This window comes from Plasmopara halstedii (genome assembly GCF_900000015.1).
Source record: "Plasmopara halstedii genome assembly, contig: Scaffold_1343, whole genome shotgun sequence".
Lineage (NCBI taxonomy): Eukaryota > Oomycota > Peronosporomycetes > Peronosporales > Peronosporaceae > Plasmopara > Plasmopara halstedii.
In genome coordinates this window covers 491,110-506,441 of record NW_020188258.1, presented here as the reverse complement: position 1 = coordinate 506,441, position 15,332 = coordinate 491,110, and the positions used below count along the sequence as shown (strand labels likewise).

The 15,332-nt window shown below is 46.3% G+C and overlaps 3 protein-coding genes across 3 annotated transcripts; 1 reads left to right on the top strand and 2 right to left on the bottom strand.

Annotated features, from left to right (window-relative positions):
• Nucleotides 1-9,151: 9,151 nt before the first annotated feature.
• Nucleotides 9,152-9,413, top strand: PHALS_01123 (uncharacterized protein; the record flags this gene model as incomplete). The annotated part of the gene is made up of 2 exons (XM_024730927.1): nt 9,152-9,217; nt 9,270-9,413. The coding sequence occupies 2 exons, from the start codon at nt 9,152-9,154 to the stop codon at nt 9,411-9,413; spliced, it is 210 nt and encodes a 69-aa protein (XP_024581155.1).
• A 2,731-nt stretch (nt 9,414-12,144) lies between these two features.
• Nucleotides 12,145-13,404, bottom strand: PHALS_01122 (uncharacterized protein; the record flags this gene model as incomplete). Its single annotated transcript, XM_024730926.1, has 1 exon — nt 12,145-13,404. One exon carries the CDS (start codon nt 13,402-13,404, stop codon nt 12,145-12,147), a length of 1,260 nt encoding a protein of 419 aa, XP_024581154.1.
• Nucleotides 13,405-13,994: 590 nt separating this feature from the next.
• Nucleotides 13,995-15,218, bottom strand: PHALS_01121 (uncharacterized protein; the record flags this gene model as incomplete). The annotated part of the gene is made up of 2 exons (XM_024730924.1): nt 13,995-15,004; nt 15,065-15,218. The coding sequence occupies 2 exons, from the start codon at nt 15,216-15,218 to the stop codon at nt 13,995-13,997; spliced, it is 1,164 nt and encodes a 387-aa protein (XP_024581153.1).
• Nucleotides 15,219-15,332: the final 114 nt, after the last annotated feature.

Sequence of the window (15,332 nt, the reverse complement as noted above, 5' to 3'; positions counted from 1 at the left end):
ACCCCGAGCCCTCGATAATCGAGCGATATACACCACACCCGCCATGGGCGACGAATTTCCGTCGAGTATTCGGAGGAAGTCGACTACGAGTCGGATACTCCTTTTTCATGATGGAAAGAAGAAGACGGCGAAGTTTTCCAGCGGTGCGACGTGAGCCCTGCTTGAATATTGCGGACATCGTGACCGTTATTCAAATTCTCGACTTCCGGGTGAAGTTGTATATTTATCAATTGCATCGACGATGCACAGGAGCAGCAGTTGAAGGCTGTCCTGTGGGCAGCTCTCATGCGCTCGTATCCACGTTCAGTCCTAGACCCACCTGTGGAATATGGGTTCCGTTCGGCGGACCCCGCTACTGTACCGAAAGACGCGATAACTCGATCGTTCGGCATCTACTTAATCGAACTCCTGGCCACTACACAAGCCGAGCTTGACCAGCGTAAAGCTCTCCGAGCTTGTTTCTTCGTAACTCAAGAAATCCCAACGGATAGGTACCGCGCTCGACTTCGATATCAAAGAGTAGGCCTATCTGTATTTGCAATGCGACTGATCCTATGATGCTCGCCCCTGGCAAAACTGCTGCAGATTATGGAGAGGTCTTTGGGCGATATGTGCAGCGGCACCGGAACTTTTTTCACTGTCTCACACAGCGAAGCCACAAGGATGAAGACGTGCGCGTAGATCGCCATTATCGCTTTGTGTTTGCCAAACGCAAGGCGCGTCGCTGACTTCCTTCGTATTGTCACCCCGCGATATATGGGTTGATCCATCACGCCTCCGCGATCTCTGTGGTTTCTCACAAGGGTGAGTCTACGACGTCAGCAGTTCAGGGCCATAGCTTTAGATCAGCTCATGGTCCTTCGGTTCCCCGAGATCCTGCCGAGAAGCGCGTAGCGAACGACGGCGCGGAGCGTCATGAACCGTCAGATCGTAAGCGTCCACGACGTCTGGGCAGTCTTGCCGAAGTGGCACTTCAACCTCCCACAAGTTCTCGAAGTTTGGGTATCCCCGCCACTTCACCAGATATTGAGTTAGACCCTGTCGATGACATCGACCCAAAAGGCGTTCCACGTGATAGTGAACGCCATCATTCTCATTCAGAAGCGTCGGCGGCGGACGATGAAAATTTGGTCGATCGCCGTCCGATAAACCCTCGACGGAGCTTCGACTTAAAAAATAGCAGAAACCGCATGGGTAGGAAGATTTTTTTAGAGTTTAATAAAACCAGGTCTCCAACCTCGATGTCTCCAACATTTCTTCTGCTTCATCCGTCTACATTTCCTTTCTGCATGTCTTGGCTTTCGAAGTTTCTTAGGACACTAACTCTAGTACACAGGAAGTCGTCGACTTTTTTACGGACAGTGAGGGGGCTGACATCAGCTAGCCGTTTAGCTATTCCCCCACTAAATTTTGGGCCATGGGAACGATGTGTCAGCGGGACGCGAAGGTACCAAGGCCGTTCGCGTAGAATGGCGTGTAGCCAGTAGATGAATGCATTGTATCGTTCAGAACAAGCTCTATGAGTGGCAGTACGGCACTCCAGCGCTCCGGCGTCGCAGACGCTGTGAAAAACGTCTTCAACGACGCGATTCGCGCTTTCAGTTTAACCATTGGACTGCGGATGGTCCGTTGTTGAAATAGCCAACTTGGAGCCCAGCACTTTGAAGATTGTAGACCACAAATTCCCAGTGAAGCGTGGGTCTCTGTCAGAGAAAATTGACTCCGGGAGTCCATGTTGTCGAAAGACACGATCCACAAATAGCGTCGCTGTACAAACACTGTCGATGGTGTCTGACAATCCATCTTGCTCAAACGGTCCAAACAAATTACCACACCCGTGTTGTTCGCCGAGTCCTTCGGCAGGCTAAACACAAAGTTCATACTCATGTACCGCCAGCACCCGGAGGGTACCGGTGAACTGGCCAGAGGCGCAGACGCATCTGAAGAAGGTTTCACCCTCTGACTCGTCTCGCACGTGAGACCATATGTGCTCGACCATTTGTACATCTTAAACTACCGAAAGTGCAGCTCATAGAGCTGTACGTCTTCTCACGACTAAAATCACCACTGAGTGGGGTGTCGTGGGCCTCATAGAGGGTACGATACGGTTCTTTAAATCCTCAACTTCTTGCTCTCAAGAGCCTGTTGCAGCGCCACACATATAACTTCTTCCGCGTACGCGGCGCAGATCAAAATCGCCACGGATGACGTCACCTTCGTGACATTAGCAAGCTCATACTCTGGTCTGCGTGACGACGCATCTACCAAAGCATTCTGCTTTTCTGGCTTATACGTAGCCTTGAAGTTATATTCTGCAAAGGAGGAGAGCCTTCTGGCCTTTCTCTGCGAGAGGTGAGGCGACTGAGTCGCAGTGCGCAGTGATCTGTGTCGATCACGAACAGCTTGGAGCCGAGCAGTGGCACCCTTAACTTGACAAGTGCATACTTCATCGAAAGTAATCCCTTTTCATGGACTTGGCAATTCTTCTCTGCAGCCTTAAGCAGGAGAGAATTGAGCGCGAACACCCGATTTCTCCCATTGGCGTCTGCTTGCAGCAGTGCACAGCCGATGGCGATGTTTGAAGCGTCACAGACAACCTTGAAAGGACAATGATAGTCTGGCAACGCCAGTATTGGTAAATGAAGGAGGCTGTTTTTGACCCCGTCAAAAGCCTCTCGATGCTCGATGTCCCAACACCATTCCGCATCCTTCCAAAGGAGATTAGACAAAAGCTGTGACATTTCCGCATATTTCCGCGCTATAAGTTGTCGGCGCGACCAAGCCACTTGCGCAAGTCCTTTTGGATTTTTGGAACTGGTCAGTCCACAATGGCCTTGACCTTCACGGGATGCGCTTGAAGGCCACGCTCCCCAATGAAGCACCCTAAAACATGGACTTCTTGAGTGCCGAAGATGCACTTATTTGCATAAGCATATAGATAATCGAACGGATGCATCGAGCACCGCTCTCAAATGAACGCTATGGTCTTCCTCATCTGGCTTCCAGTGCCCCGCACGACTGTAGATGAAGATGTCCTCAGAGTATGTCTGTGTATACGCCCGATTGGGCCTGAACAACTGTGCATAAAATGTTGCTTGTGCATTTGACAGCTCTTGGGGCATCACCAGCCACTGCTAGAGCATGCAGCTCGGAGTACTCACCGCTGTCAGCAAAATATCACTCGTTATCATAAGCGATTGGCAATAATCGTCGGCCAAGTCGCGTGCACTGTAATATGTACAGCCGACCATATTGTTTTTGAAAACATCCTTTCTAAGAATCGGCGTCTGTGCCGAAATGGTGGCAGCGTTGAGTTTTTTGTAAGCGTTAACGATACGCCATTTACCGTTCTGCCTCCGGACACAAAACGGGGGTGTCGAATTGAAAGACTTGCTCTCAAGCACCATTCCTTTATCGTGCTTTGCATAAAAAAGGCGTCAATGGCGACATATTGCTCCCTGAAAAAAGCTCATTGTCGTGTTGCGCAGTTTTTTTGCGATGACATCATGAAATTTCTTTACCAGTGCGTATCGAATGGATCCTTCAGGGTCGCCGCACCACTTCGTGTGTTAACCACACAGTTGGTGTCCTCCAGGACAACCTCATCCAGAAGCGACGACGAGTTAATCTCTTCGTTCGGTCACCTCGGCTAAACTTTGTGGAGGTTCCCATTTTGTCAAGATTACATAGCTGCTTTACAAAATCTAAGCTATCCAATGTGATTACATAGCTGCTTTACAAAATTTAAACTACCCAATGCGATTGTATGCTGAATCTGAATATTGAAAAAGAGATTTATGTACAACACGTACTTTACTTGTAACACTATTAGTTACATTCCATACCACTTTTATACGTAGAATTTCACGCTGAATCGATTGGTGCAATCAGAATTTTAAAAAAAAGCCTACAAGTAGAGTTAAAGGGATATAAACACTCAGATGTTGCTTTTGTCGAGAGCCGTCAAACTCTTCGAAGGACATCTCGTCAGCTAAAGAAGGGCATCCAACACGGGAATAACCTCTAGAGTGACGTCACCGTCTTCCCCCCCGTCATACCGCTGACAAGGGTATATAGCTGTGCGCTATGGTCTACGGTACACACCCTGGGTCAGAGTCGACGCCCTGCGTCTTGCAGATAACATAGGAATTTCCGTCTTCTCTCTAAAGAGTAATGTCTCATCAAGACTAGTCTGAACACGCACTCAGCGTCGTCCGGTGTCTCCACTCCCCGCTCCATCGAAGCTGCTAGCTCCGTGTTTTTGTCCCGTAGATAAAGTGCCACTTCTCGAGCATCTGGACACCCTTACCTAGGATGCCTCTGTCCTCGCACGAACATGCCACTCTTGGTATGCCGCAACTGTTTCGAAACGTGAGCAGTGCTCAGTGGGTTACCTGCCACTACACTTTCAGCCCGCGAGCCATGCTCGGGATTACACCTTCGGTGTTCGACAACTCAGATACTCGATATCCAGCGCATTGACCGTCCCGGTCCAGCGCCATACCAATAGTGCTTCTGCTTTGTAGCAGAGGTGGGTTCATGACTAACCAAAGCTTCATTAAGAGACGTGCGCGAAGTGACCAAGGTCTCGATCTCTGATCGATCCATGGCTCATGGTGTACTAACCATACCATACCAATATACCTTGCACCCAAGTCTAAGACTGGACAGCGTTTTACGCTATCAAACTTAAAGAACCGGACACCGAGGTCCACAGGAACAATCGGTACAGTGACAAAACTCCCCGTCACAAAGTGAACAGTGACGGGGCCACTCAACCTCGCTTTCAAGGCATCAGCATACAGCTGACTTCTTTCTATCGTGGAGTGTCGAGTATAACTGCCCGACGTCCAGATCTTCCATGACTTGGCAAAGCCTTTACGGTAAGTTTTATGACCAGCAAGCCCGGCTTGCATACACGTTCCGTGTACAAGAGCACGGAGCTCTTCGAGGCTGGGACATGCTGACCGTTACCTCCTTGAGGCTTAACAGAGCTCAGATTTTGCCCTGTACGCCACCCCGCGCCTACTGGATTTCGTCGTTTCCCCGCGACAAGCCAGTGAGCTGGGGAGAAGCAGGACGTCGGCTCGACGAACCATGACGCGCCTTGCGAAGGGGACAACCAACCCGAACGTGACGGGTATCTCTACAGAGAATATACTGTCGGGTGTTCGAACGCTACCCAACACTCTAAGCTCTGCCTCCTCGTTTTTGGCATAGCTGAGATCCATTGACTTAAGCATGCTCGACGAGCCATAGGGATGTGCATTCCAACAAAGTCAATGCCACATTCACCGCTTCGCTTCTTTATGCACACAGAAGACTTCTGATCTGGCCACTCCAATGCGGAGGCCCTCCATAAAGACGGTCACTGCAGCCTCCTCGGGAGAGGGCAGTCTGTTATCTCGGCAATGAGAGCTCGCAACGCTTGGGCAAAAACCACCAATTCTTTCACGCCTTGTTGGGATCGCAATCGCACACAATATTCCTGGGTAGGCGGCGAGAATACTTGCAAAAGCTTCAGCTTCTGCTCTGTCCAGGAGGGCTTCAATCGAAACCGCACGTTAGTGCCCATTCTCGTGCTCGGCCCCTGAGCTTGAAGATAGCTAGCGCCACGCGCTGTTGCTTGTTTTGGTACATGAAGGATACCATAGCCATCTCAACCTCTCTCACCCAGAGTAGGAGATTCTCTTCATCATTGCCCTCGAAGGTCTCAATGTTCACCAAGGAAAGTCCATTTTTATCTTTAGGTGCAACGCCGTCGCGCTTAGTATTGCTGTCGTTGATTCAATAGCTTGATGCCAATAAAGCTTTGCCCTTGGGAAGGATTATATGACATTTCCACCTATTATAATCCAAAAAGACACTCTTTATAAGATTCTTTCTTGAACGTATTATATATCTGGCTACCCATAGCATTAAAGCTGTTCTAACAACTCAAGGTGTTCACCAGCTACGAACTGAAAAATGGTGACCGGGAAAAGCTGAAACTCGACCTCACGAAAAAGCCGCTTTTGTATCTCACTTTAAATAAATATACCTTACGATAAGCGATGATATCTCAAATTAAAAAGAAGCGAGTTATTTTCCATCGGTTGCGCGAGATTAATAGAGACATTGACTCATCCCTTCACTGAAAATGAGCAATATATATTCATTTAGCATCATACTTAGGTTGTTGAGCGCAAGCGTCGTATATTTTGAATGATGCCCTTATATGCTTTTTATCAGTAAACGAGCCATCTTAAAGATGATAAGCACTTAATCGACAGATCTTGTCAGTATTTTCTCAGACGCACAAAATCACGAAGGTTTTGTCTGTCCGCCACAGAGAGATAGAGTCGCTAGAATGCGTCCGAAATCTAAGAGTACTTAAAGCGAAGATGTCAGCTACTCGTCTGGAAAATTAAAATGGGTTATTCATGACAGGTCTTTGTGCACGTGACCTCGCACGGATCCTTTTCGCGTAAACCTAGCCTCCTTGAGAAAGCAGATACAAAGATATAGAATTGTGGGAATGTGGGAGTGGGGATCTCAATAAGCACTGGGGGTGACACACCACAAATAAGCCGGTAGCTCGTATAATTGTGCAGGTGCAACATGTAACGGGGGTACACGTGCCACGGAACGAACGGTATGGTTCATACTATATGGTGTGGGCTACATATGATGGTGTAATCGTACAATGGTGAGGTTAAACACAAACAAGAAGTCAGTGCGTGGCTGGGACAGCCAGAAGTCATACATTTAATAAGGTTTTCCTATATATATTATATAGGAGAACCTATAGATTAACAAATAGGCGGCTTTACCCCCAAAATCCACCGAAAATACAGTTTACGTTTTAAACTGAAGATTCAATTAGCTTTGAGTTAAGGTTGTCATTACTCTTGGAGTAAGCGGATTGCAATCCACAAAACTCTTTCTGAATCAAAGTATAGAACGAAGGTCACCGACCATAACCAAGCTTCCTCCGAAGGAAAGTACTACGAAAGCCCCGCTACATTTGGTAGCACTTGTAGATAGTCTACACCTGGCTCGTTAAAACTGACCCTCTTTAAGGATGAAGCAGTTTTCGTATTTGCCCTCGAAAATGCAGGCCGGCTTAATAAGCTGATTGACCTGCTTGGCCTTGAGGGCGTGCAACAACTTGCTTCGCAAGGACGTTAGGCGATAAGAGCAGACCTAAACGCGTTTTCAACCTATGAAATGCTCTGTTAGATTAACCTGCAGCAGAAGATTTTGGCTTCGACTGCGTCCATGACGCCACCGTCGACAACAGGTGGCTACCCCCAACCCAAGCCGGCGAGTGCTGGGATCTTCGAATGCAAGGGTGGAAAGAATCTCCTGCTCTGGGTAGGAGAGGAGGTGGCGATGGCGCTCGCCACCTCCAGCCCGAGCAATAGCGCGTGGTGCTAGCTGTTTTCAAGCTCAGGTGCTGAGCGCGAGAGTGGGCACTGACGTGCGGCACTTCCGTCAAAGCGACGTCTCCCTCCTGGACGGAGCTGAAGCTGTTTTTTTACAAGTGTCATCGTCGCCCAACCAGCTATATCGCGTGCAAACTCGTTTCCTTTGCTACCCGACAAGGCAAGAAAGAATTGGTGGACTTTCCCAACAGTTGCATTGCCGGAAGGGCAGCCGATCCTCTATCCGAGGCGGTCACAGTGTCCGTCGTTTTGGATGGGCTCCGCACTGGCGTTGCTAGAATGGAAGTCATACTTGTGCACCCGTCTTCTTTTGACGAAGATCTAAGTGTAACATTGAATGCCAGTTTAAACTATAAGTCGGAACGACTTGATTGGAGTGCACACTCTAGCAACTCGTCGAATGGGTCTTAGCCGATGTGAACACATCCGTCACCTTTGGACTTATTGTCCCCTTCGCTAGGCGCAACAAAATTATCTGAGCCGACGTATCGCTTCTACTCAGTCAGATTTGTCGCGGCGAAACGACAGCATTCAATAGGCGGTGTGTGGCCTACCGAGAAGAACATAGTTCTACTGAGCCTCAAGGAGGTAGTGGTCAGCAGGGGACACCCTGAAGAGTTCCGTGCACTTGAACACGGAACGTGTATGCAAGCCGGGTTTGGTTGCTGTGGAAGCCACCGTGAGGGGCTTTGAAAAGCTATGGCAGAACCTGATCGACTCCGGGGCGTCAGACAATTCTACTCGACGATCAACGATGGAAGGAAGTCAGCTGTATGCGGAGGTGCTGATGGTGCGGCTGAGTGAAACAAGTCAACCCAAATTTATCGTTCGCCGCCTCAACGAACTCCCTTAATTCAACACCCATCTCGAGTGTTAGTGAGCTCATTATCATAAGCTGTGTTGGTCAGAGAGGTGGTATGTTGAAACCCTTAGTTTCTTTCACTGCTCTTATCCGCTAGTATCTCACACTTCTCACAGACTAGGACATTCACCAACTTAACCACTTGATACTTGATTTGGCGGCTTCTCAAGCTACGGAGATATTGAAGTCTTTGAAAGGAGTGAACGGACTTGCACTCTGTTATGATGTACGCATATATTACGATATTATGCTTCAGTTCGATGTTGTTGTGGGTACCGACATTATCTACAAACAGTAACACTAAGTGTTCCTATTCAAAACTTTAAACTCATTGCTGAAACTTGGACTTTGTAGTGGAAGTTTGGAGCGCAAAGTCAAGTCTGAAGTCTTGTTGGCATATACGGGGCGCAACGTCTCACTGTGCTGCTAACTCCAAAACCTTTAAGCTGCGCTCGTACCCGTTGAGTCTACAGTGAAGTATCGTGGTGCGGTTCTAGGTTTTACCATTACAATAATGGTATCTAAAGTGAAAGCTCCGCAGACACGTTGACTGATTGACTCATGGCGATGCAGTATACAGGAGTTGATTATCATCGATGATCAAATATCTGTATGGTCTAGATGGTCTAGTTAGCTAGCTGTGACCAAAAAAATACGCGCCAAACTTTGAGGGGAGGACAGCACATTGCAAAATCAGATGTGATAGAGAGTTTCCCATTCCTGATTCTTTGACTCATTGAAATACTTGAATCCATTTTCACTCGAAATCAGAGGCGTTCTCTACACTTTACGTCTCATCTATCAGTATCCGTTCGCTATGATGAAGGGCTTCATGATTCCCTACCGCTGAACTTTCGACGCCATGAAGCTTCTTACTAACGATCTGGGTCTGGCCTTGCTTAATGTGATACTCATCTGCAAGCTCAAGGTTACAACAACTTCTGATGAAGCCGCTCCACATTCAATGGAATAATATTCAGGATTCGGTGGCTAATGCCAATTCATCAGGACACCACACCAAAGAAAATCACATCTGCCAAGTGTCGCAGCTATCAAATAAATCCATACCCTCGCCTAGGCCCGAAAATCCGAGTTTCAGCGCTGGCAAAAGCGACGAAGAGTAATTAGCGCTACTGAGATCAAAAGTTGAATCTACAGAATATAATGCTCACTTCAATGAGAGTAAGCACAAGCACCACTTCTACGTGCAACCGTGCAAATGCAGCAATTTGATCCATTGGGGCCTGAAAACGTGGGGTATTGGATACAACGAGGAATCAGGCTTGACAGGTGGGGCAAACAATCCTCAACCCACCCTTTGTAAGGAGAGCCATTATCTCGCTGCATTGGCATCGTCGCATAATTAGAGTCAGTGAGTGCGCGCACTGGATGATGAAGGCACGTTGCCACACATGTCTTTCGGCTTCAAAAGTTAGCTTCAGCGAGGCAGTGGTCCGCTTAAAACGACATTTAAAGTTGGCTTGCGAAGTAGGCCTGGAGGTGGTCGGTTTCATGGCTCTTTTCATCTACGTGATGTTGCGGGTACAGCTCATGAGAGTAAGTGATGTTCCGCTGAAAGCGGTGAGCTACCGACTAAGTCCCGAATTTGTAACAAGGGTGGACCCACTCTCTAGGTGTCACAGCAACCCAGTTATAGTATCTGTCTGCCTAAGTCAAAAGAGACTGCCTTTCGAGACCCATGCTCTTGATCAAAGCTCTGCCATAGTGTGGGTAGCCGCGAATGGATAAGATTGTTGTGAGCGACCCCTACGGCAAGTGGATCAATCACGTATAAAATTTTGACATGTCTTTGTGCTCTCCGTAATGACTAATCTATCATTATTGTAAGCAGTTCAGCGAAATTCCGGCGCACCTTAGAATGGAAACCAGTAAGTCGCTAGACTCGCAAGCAATGAAAATCTAGCAATCAGATTTTAATTGATGATTTATACTGACACCTCAAGATGCTAGAAAATTAATTCGGTAATGACTGGGAGTATAGCATCCGAGCCATCTTCATCGCAATGATTTGCCAAAACGTCACGAGGAATGTTGGAATACTCAGTATAGATGCTTGATCTATACGGAAAATGAACGTTTTGAAGATATTTTTCGCAACCATGACTTACAAAAGTTGTTCTCAGCGGCTGCGATTTAGTGTACCATGAGCGTTAATACAAGCACGACCACGAGTCGGACACTCCTTTCCCAGCATGAGGTGACGAGGAGGACGAAGTTGCGCCAACGGCGCGACGTGAGCTCAGCTCAAACCCTGCGGACACCATGTCCGTTTTCCAACCTCTCGGCTTCCGGGGAAGTGGTATTATAACCAATCGCCTCCGACTCTTCTCGATGAGAATGGTGGCATTCACTATCACATGAAAAGCCTTGTGGGTCGTCATCAACGACGAGGTTAACCGAATATCTTGTGATGTGGCGGGCTCCGAGAAATCGTGGAAGATTGAAGTGCCACTTCGGCAAGACTGTCCAGACGTCGTGGACGCTCATGATCAGAAGGATCATGACGCTCCGCATCGCCACGCTCCGCACTTCCCTGCAGTAACCTGGAAAGTTGAAGGGCCATGAGCAGAGCTCAAGCAATGGCCCTGAGCTACTGTGGTCGTAGACTGACCCGTGTGGGAAATTACAGAGCTCTTGGGAGCGCGATAGATTGTTCCATATGTCGCAGGGCGACGGAAAATGGCGTTGCGTCTTGAATTTGACAAATCTAAGGTGGCACTCAAAGCGCACGTCTACTTCCTTGTGGCTTCGCTGTAAGGTAGAATGCGACGAAAGTTTTCGGTGCCGCTGTACCTATCGCTCAAAGGGCTCATCGTCATCTCCAGCGGTTTTGCTAGGGGCGAGAACCACAGGGATGGTCCGCATTGCGGGAATAGAAGCACCTCTTTTTCTAGCTCGAAGTCGAGCGCGGTACCGATTCATTGGGATCTCTTGTGGTACCAAAAAATTGAGCTCGGAAAGCTTTCCGCTGATCAAGCTCAGCTTGTGTAGTGCCAGGGGCCCGACTACGTAGACGCCTAACGATCGAGTGATCGCATCTTTCGATTCAGCAGCCGTGCAGAAGACGTACTACATACGAGGGTCTAAGATCGAACCCGGATACGAGTGCATGTGAGTCGCCCTATGAGCAGCCTCCAATTGCTGCTCCTGTGCCTCGTCGATTAAAACATCAAAAATGCAGACTATCGCAAGGTCAAGAAGTATACTAATATATTATCGGAGTGCCGCAAGAAATCACCGAGCAAGCTCAAGAGTTGCAGAGTATATTATCACGATCTGAGGCGTCACAGGAAAGTGCCATTACATGTTTTAAATAGTAAAGTTAGTAGCAAAAAGTTCTACTTGTTTCAAATGAGTAAAGGTAAATGAGAACGCTGATAAGCATTGTCACAACGACAAATATTTCTTCTCTAGTCTTCAGTGTGAAATTTCTGAGCTTGTATGTCGAAAGTTTAAACCATCTACTCAAAGCTCAAATCAAATTGCAGCCTCAATGGAAACTCTCGTGAAGTATTATATTTGACTTAATCAATACCCTCGGATCATTACTAGACATGTATACATAGAACAGCTCTATGATAAGACTTGACGCTCGAGATGTTTTTTTGCGGTGTAAATGGATGATCAAAATGTTGAGATTTCCTCTCAAGCATCATTCGACATCGAACTTCTTGCTGTCCAATCAGCTCTACTAGTCAAAGAGAAGGTCTGTCGAATATGAGCGGTACATAGCAATTCCAAACGGAAGGATAAATGTTGGTAAAGCTGTGTCAGAGCCTGAAAACTGAAACTCAAATTTGGATGTATTCGTTTTAATAATTATCGAGAGAAACGTTATGAATTCTTCTTAGCTTCCTGTTCTAACTCGTCATCAAGAAGCATGTTTTCAAGACCCTGCTGCACAATTTGATTTTCCTCTTCGCCGATGTTAATCACCAATTTAGTGAATTCATTGACAACAGGGGTACAAGTCAAAGAATGACTAAAGTGCATGGGCACTTGTCGGTAATATATATCAAAAATCGTTCCGGTGCATATACCTGCTTCGGTAGTCGATGGTCGAAGCACTCCCCACCCTGTTTCGTCGGAATGCATCCCTCGAAACAGTCCTTCACCTTCGGTAAAGACTCTCCACACGGCCACAACTCGATTTTTCTCCTGATACCGACGTATGACTACACGTTGAAGGAGTGACACTGCTTCGCCCATTTGACGACTTGTAATGCGGAATTTAATCGCCATTGTATTCTCGGGGTCCTCGACACCTTCGTAAATTTCTCGATCTTCTTGTCGATGCTTCAATTGCGCCATCTGCCATATAAAACGACTGGCTGGTTCAAATTTAAACGGCATCAGTTGACGCTCAGCATGTTGGTATGATTCAATTGCTCCATCTTTGTGTTTTGTTATCAACGGCATGTCACTTCCTGCGGCCAACTCACACATACTCACAGCGTAGTCTGTTTGTAAATACACCGTATTCAGCTCTTGCAAAAAGGTCTCAAATAATGCCGAATCGGTTGCTTCAAGACGCATGCGCTTTTGAAGTGGGGGAGCGTCTCCGAAGTCCCCATTCGCGATTGTACCTTCATAAGCACGCTTTTGCAGAAAGCCACGGAGATCTTCAATTAATTTGGCACGAGACGTAATAGCAGCACGAAGATAAGACTGTTCGTCTTCTGCAGCTCGTCGGTGTTCGTTTTGCCGACAAGCAATAGCTCGCCACAAGCACGTAGACAATGCAGCATCAGTAGTTGGGGATGATATCTCTTCCCCCGATGAATTTTGTAGCTTGTCTAACTTGGCCGACAGATCATTAATTTCTTGACGCAAAGCTTCTTTTTCAGCCTTTTGACGCTTGCGATATTCACTGCGACGAATAGCATCCTTTGACCTTTGTGTTCGCACTTCAGTCTGACTAACACGAGAGGGAGCTGGTGCGATATAAGCGAGAGCTGGAGAGTTTGGTATAGGTGCCATGTCTATACTTTCGAATTCTGACTTTTCGTTGTCTAACATTAAAGCTGCTGGTAGAGTCAACTCATCAGAGGCTTGTAGGAAGTCCAGTAGCTCGTCCAATACAAAATCCTCCATTCTTTGTGCTCAATTTGCGTGTCAATGAATGAAAGTATGTTACGCAAACACTGAAAAGAAAATATGTGGATGGGAGTATTATTCAATGTGCTTATGTAGAAGCGTGTGTCGAATATCCAATCCGCATACAGTAGAATAAACCTGTTTAATTTAAAACCCTTCTTAAAATTGGACAAAAAATATGGACCCATGTTGGGAACCATAGAGTAAAACCTGTCTAAATAAACCTGTTTAATTTAAAACCCTTTCTAAATTAAACACTGTCTCCTGGTCCTAGCATGTTTAATTTAGACAGGTTTTACTGTACCTCAGATTGCGTCTTGTTGTAACATTGATTGCCTAATCATTGTAATTTATAATGATACGTAATAATATACCAGTACTATTTTTACATAAACTGGACAGAATGACAGGCGTTTACGGCAGCTGGTAGACGTACGCAAGAATTTGTTTCTTTCGAAAAGAACACAAAAGATGTTTTTGGATCTCGAAGATTCCAATTACTTTGTCAACTTGAATTATAATTTCAATTAGTTAAAAAACACATGGGACCTTTTCAAAAGCCATTTAACACATCATGTGTTAATTCATCAATTACTTCTCTCTGCGTCGTCTAGAATTTCATTCTCAAGCGTTTGTAGACCTAATTGACAAATTTCTTCATTGCTTTTGACCAACAGGTCAGCGAATTGTTTCATGAGGTTGGTTGAAGCTGATGCAACACTCAAATGAATCGGCACAAATCGAGAGACAAATTGCACCACGGAGCTCAAAGTTCCATTTCTTTTCGATGGTCCTACGACACACCATCCAGTTTCATCTGAATGCATCCCACCAAAATTTCCTTCACCTTCTGTAAATTTTCGCCATACAATCACAATACGGTTGCATTCATTATATTGTCGTTTAACACAATGTTGAATTGCAGAACCCATCAAGCTTTCCACTCGATATTTCGTAATTGCAGCATCATGAGATAGTGAACCAAGACGGAATTCCAAACAGTACATTTCGTACAGATTCTTACGCACTTTCTCGTAAGCATACGGTGTCGTAAACATGCCTATAAGCTCATGGCAACTGGAATTGCTGGAAAAAGGTTGTGGTGGATAGTAGAATAGTCGAGATCTTTCACAAGTCTTCATGTCTGCAAGTTTAGCCGTTGCATAAATGATACTGTCCGTCTTTGCATAAATTTCGTCCAGCTCCTTCAAATATACTTCATACAACGCCTTGTTCGGCGTCTCCGTGCGAAGTCTTTTAGCTGTATATACCAGATCTTCAAGTGCTTCTTCATGCATCCTCTTCTGAACCAATTGTCCTAAATCTTGAATTAGTCTTGCTCGTCTATCAACAGCTGCACGCAACTTGGCACGTTGATCTTCAGCGTTCTGTCGAACTTGTTTATTTCTAATTGCAAGAGCTTTCCAGATTGTCCCCTGCGTCATATCTATGCTCACTAAAGCCGCTTCTTTTGCCTCCATGAGTGCAAAGAGTTGACTTGAGAGCTCTTCAACTTGCATGTATAAAGCCTCTTTGTGTGCCTTTTGCTTTTGTCGGTACGTGTTGCGTCGACTAGCATCTTGAGTACGAATATTATCTGCAGCAAAGATACTTTCAGATGAAGATACACTAGCACTTATGATGTCAGGGTGATGACCTTTTGTGTCCGGCATGTTGGATAAATCGTTTAAGGCTGTTGTGCCCATAGTTAAAGAAGATGGCACAAGCTTACACATATCTTTGTTGATTGAATGAAGTAGCTCGCCATCTAAGGCCGTTGGGTCGTCTAAATGGCGAAGAAGACCCACCATGTCGTAGTGTCGGAATAGCGTAAAAATGCTGAATACTGAATACTATATACAAAGTCATATATAACCATTCAATACATGCTCTTTTATTATTGAGAGGTAGAGTCAGCTAGCTAC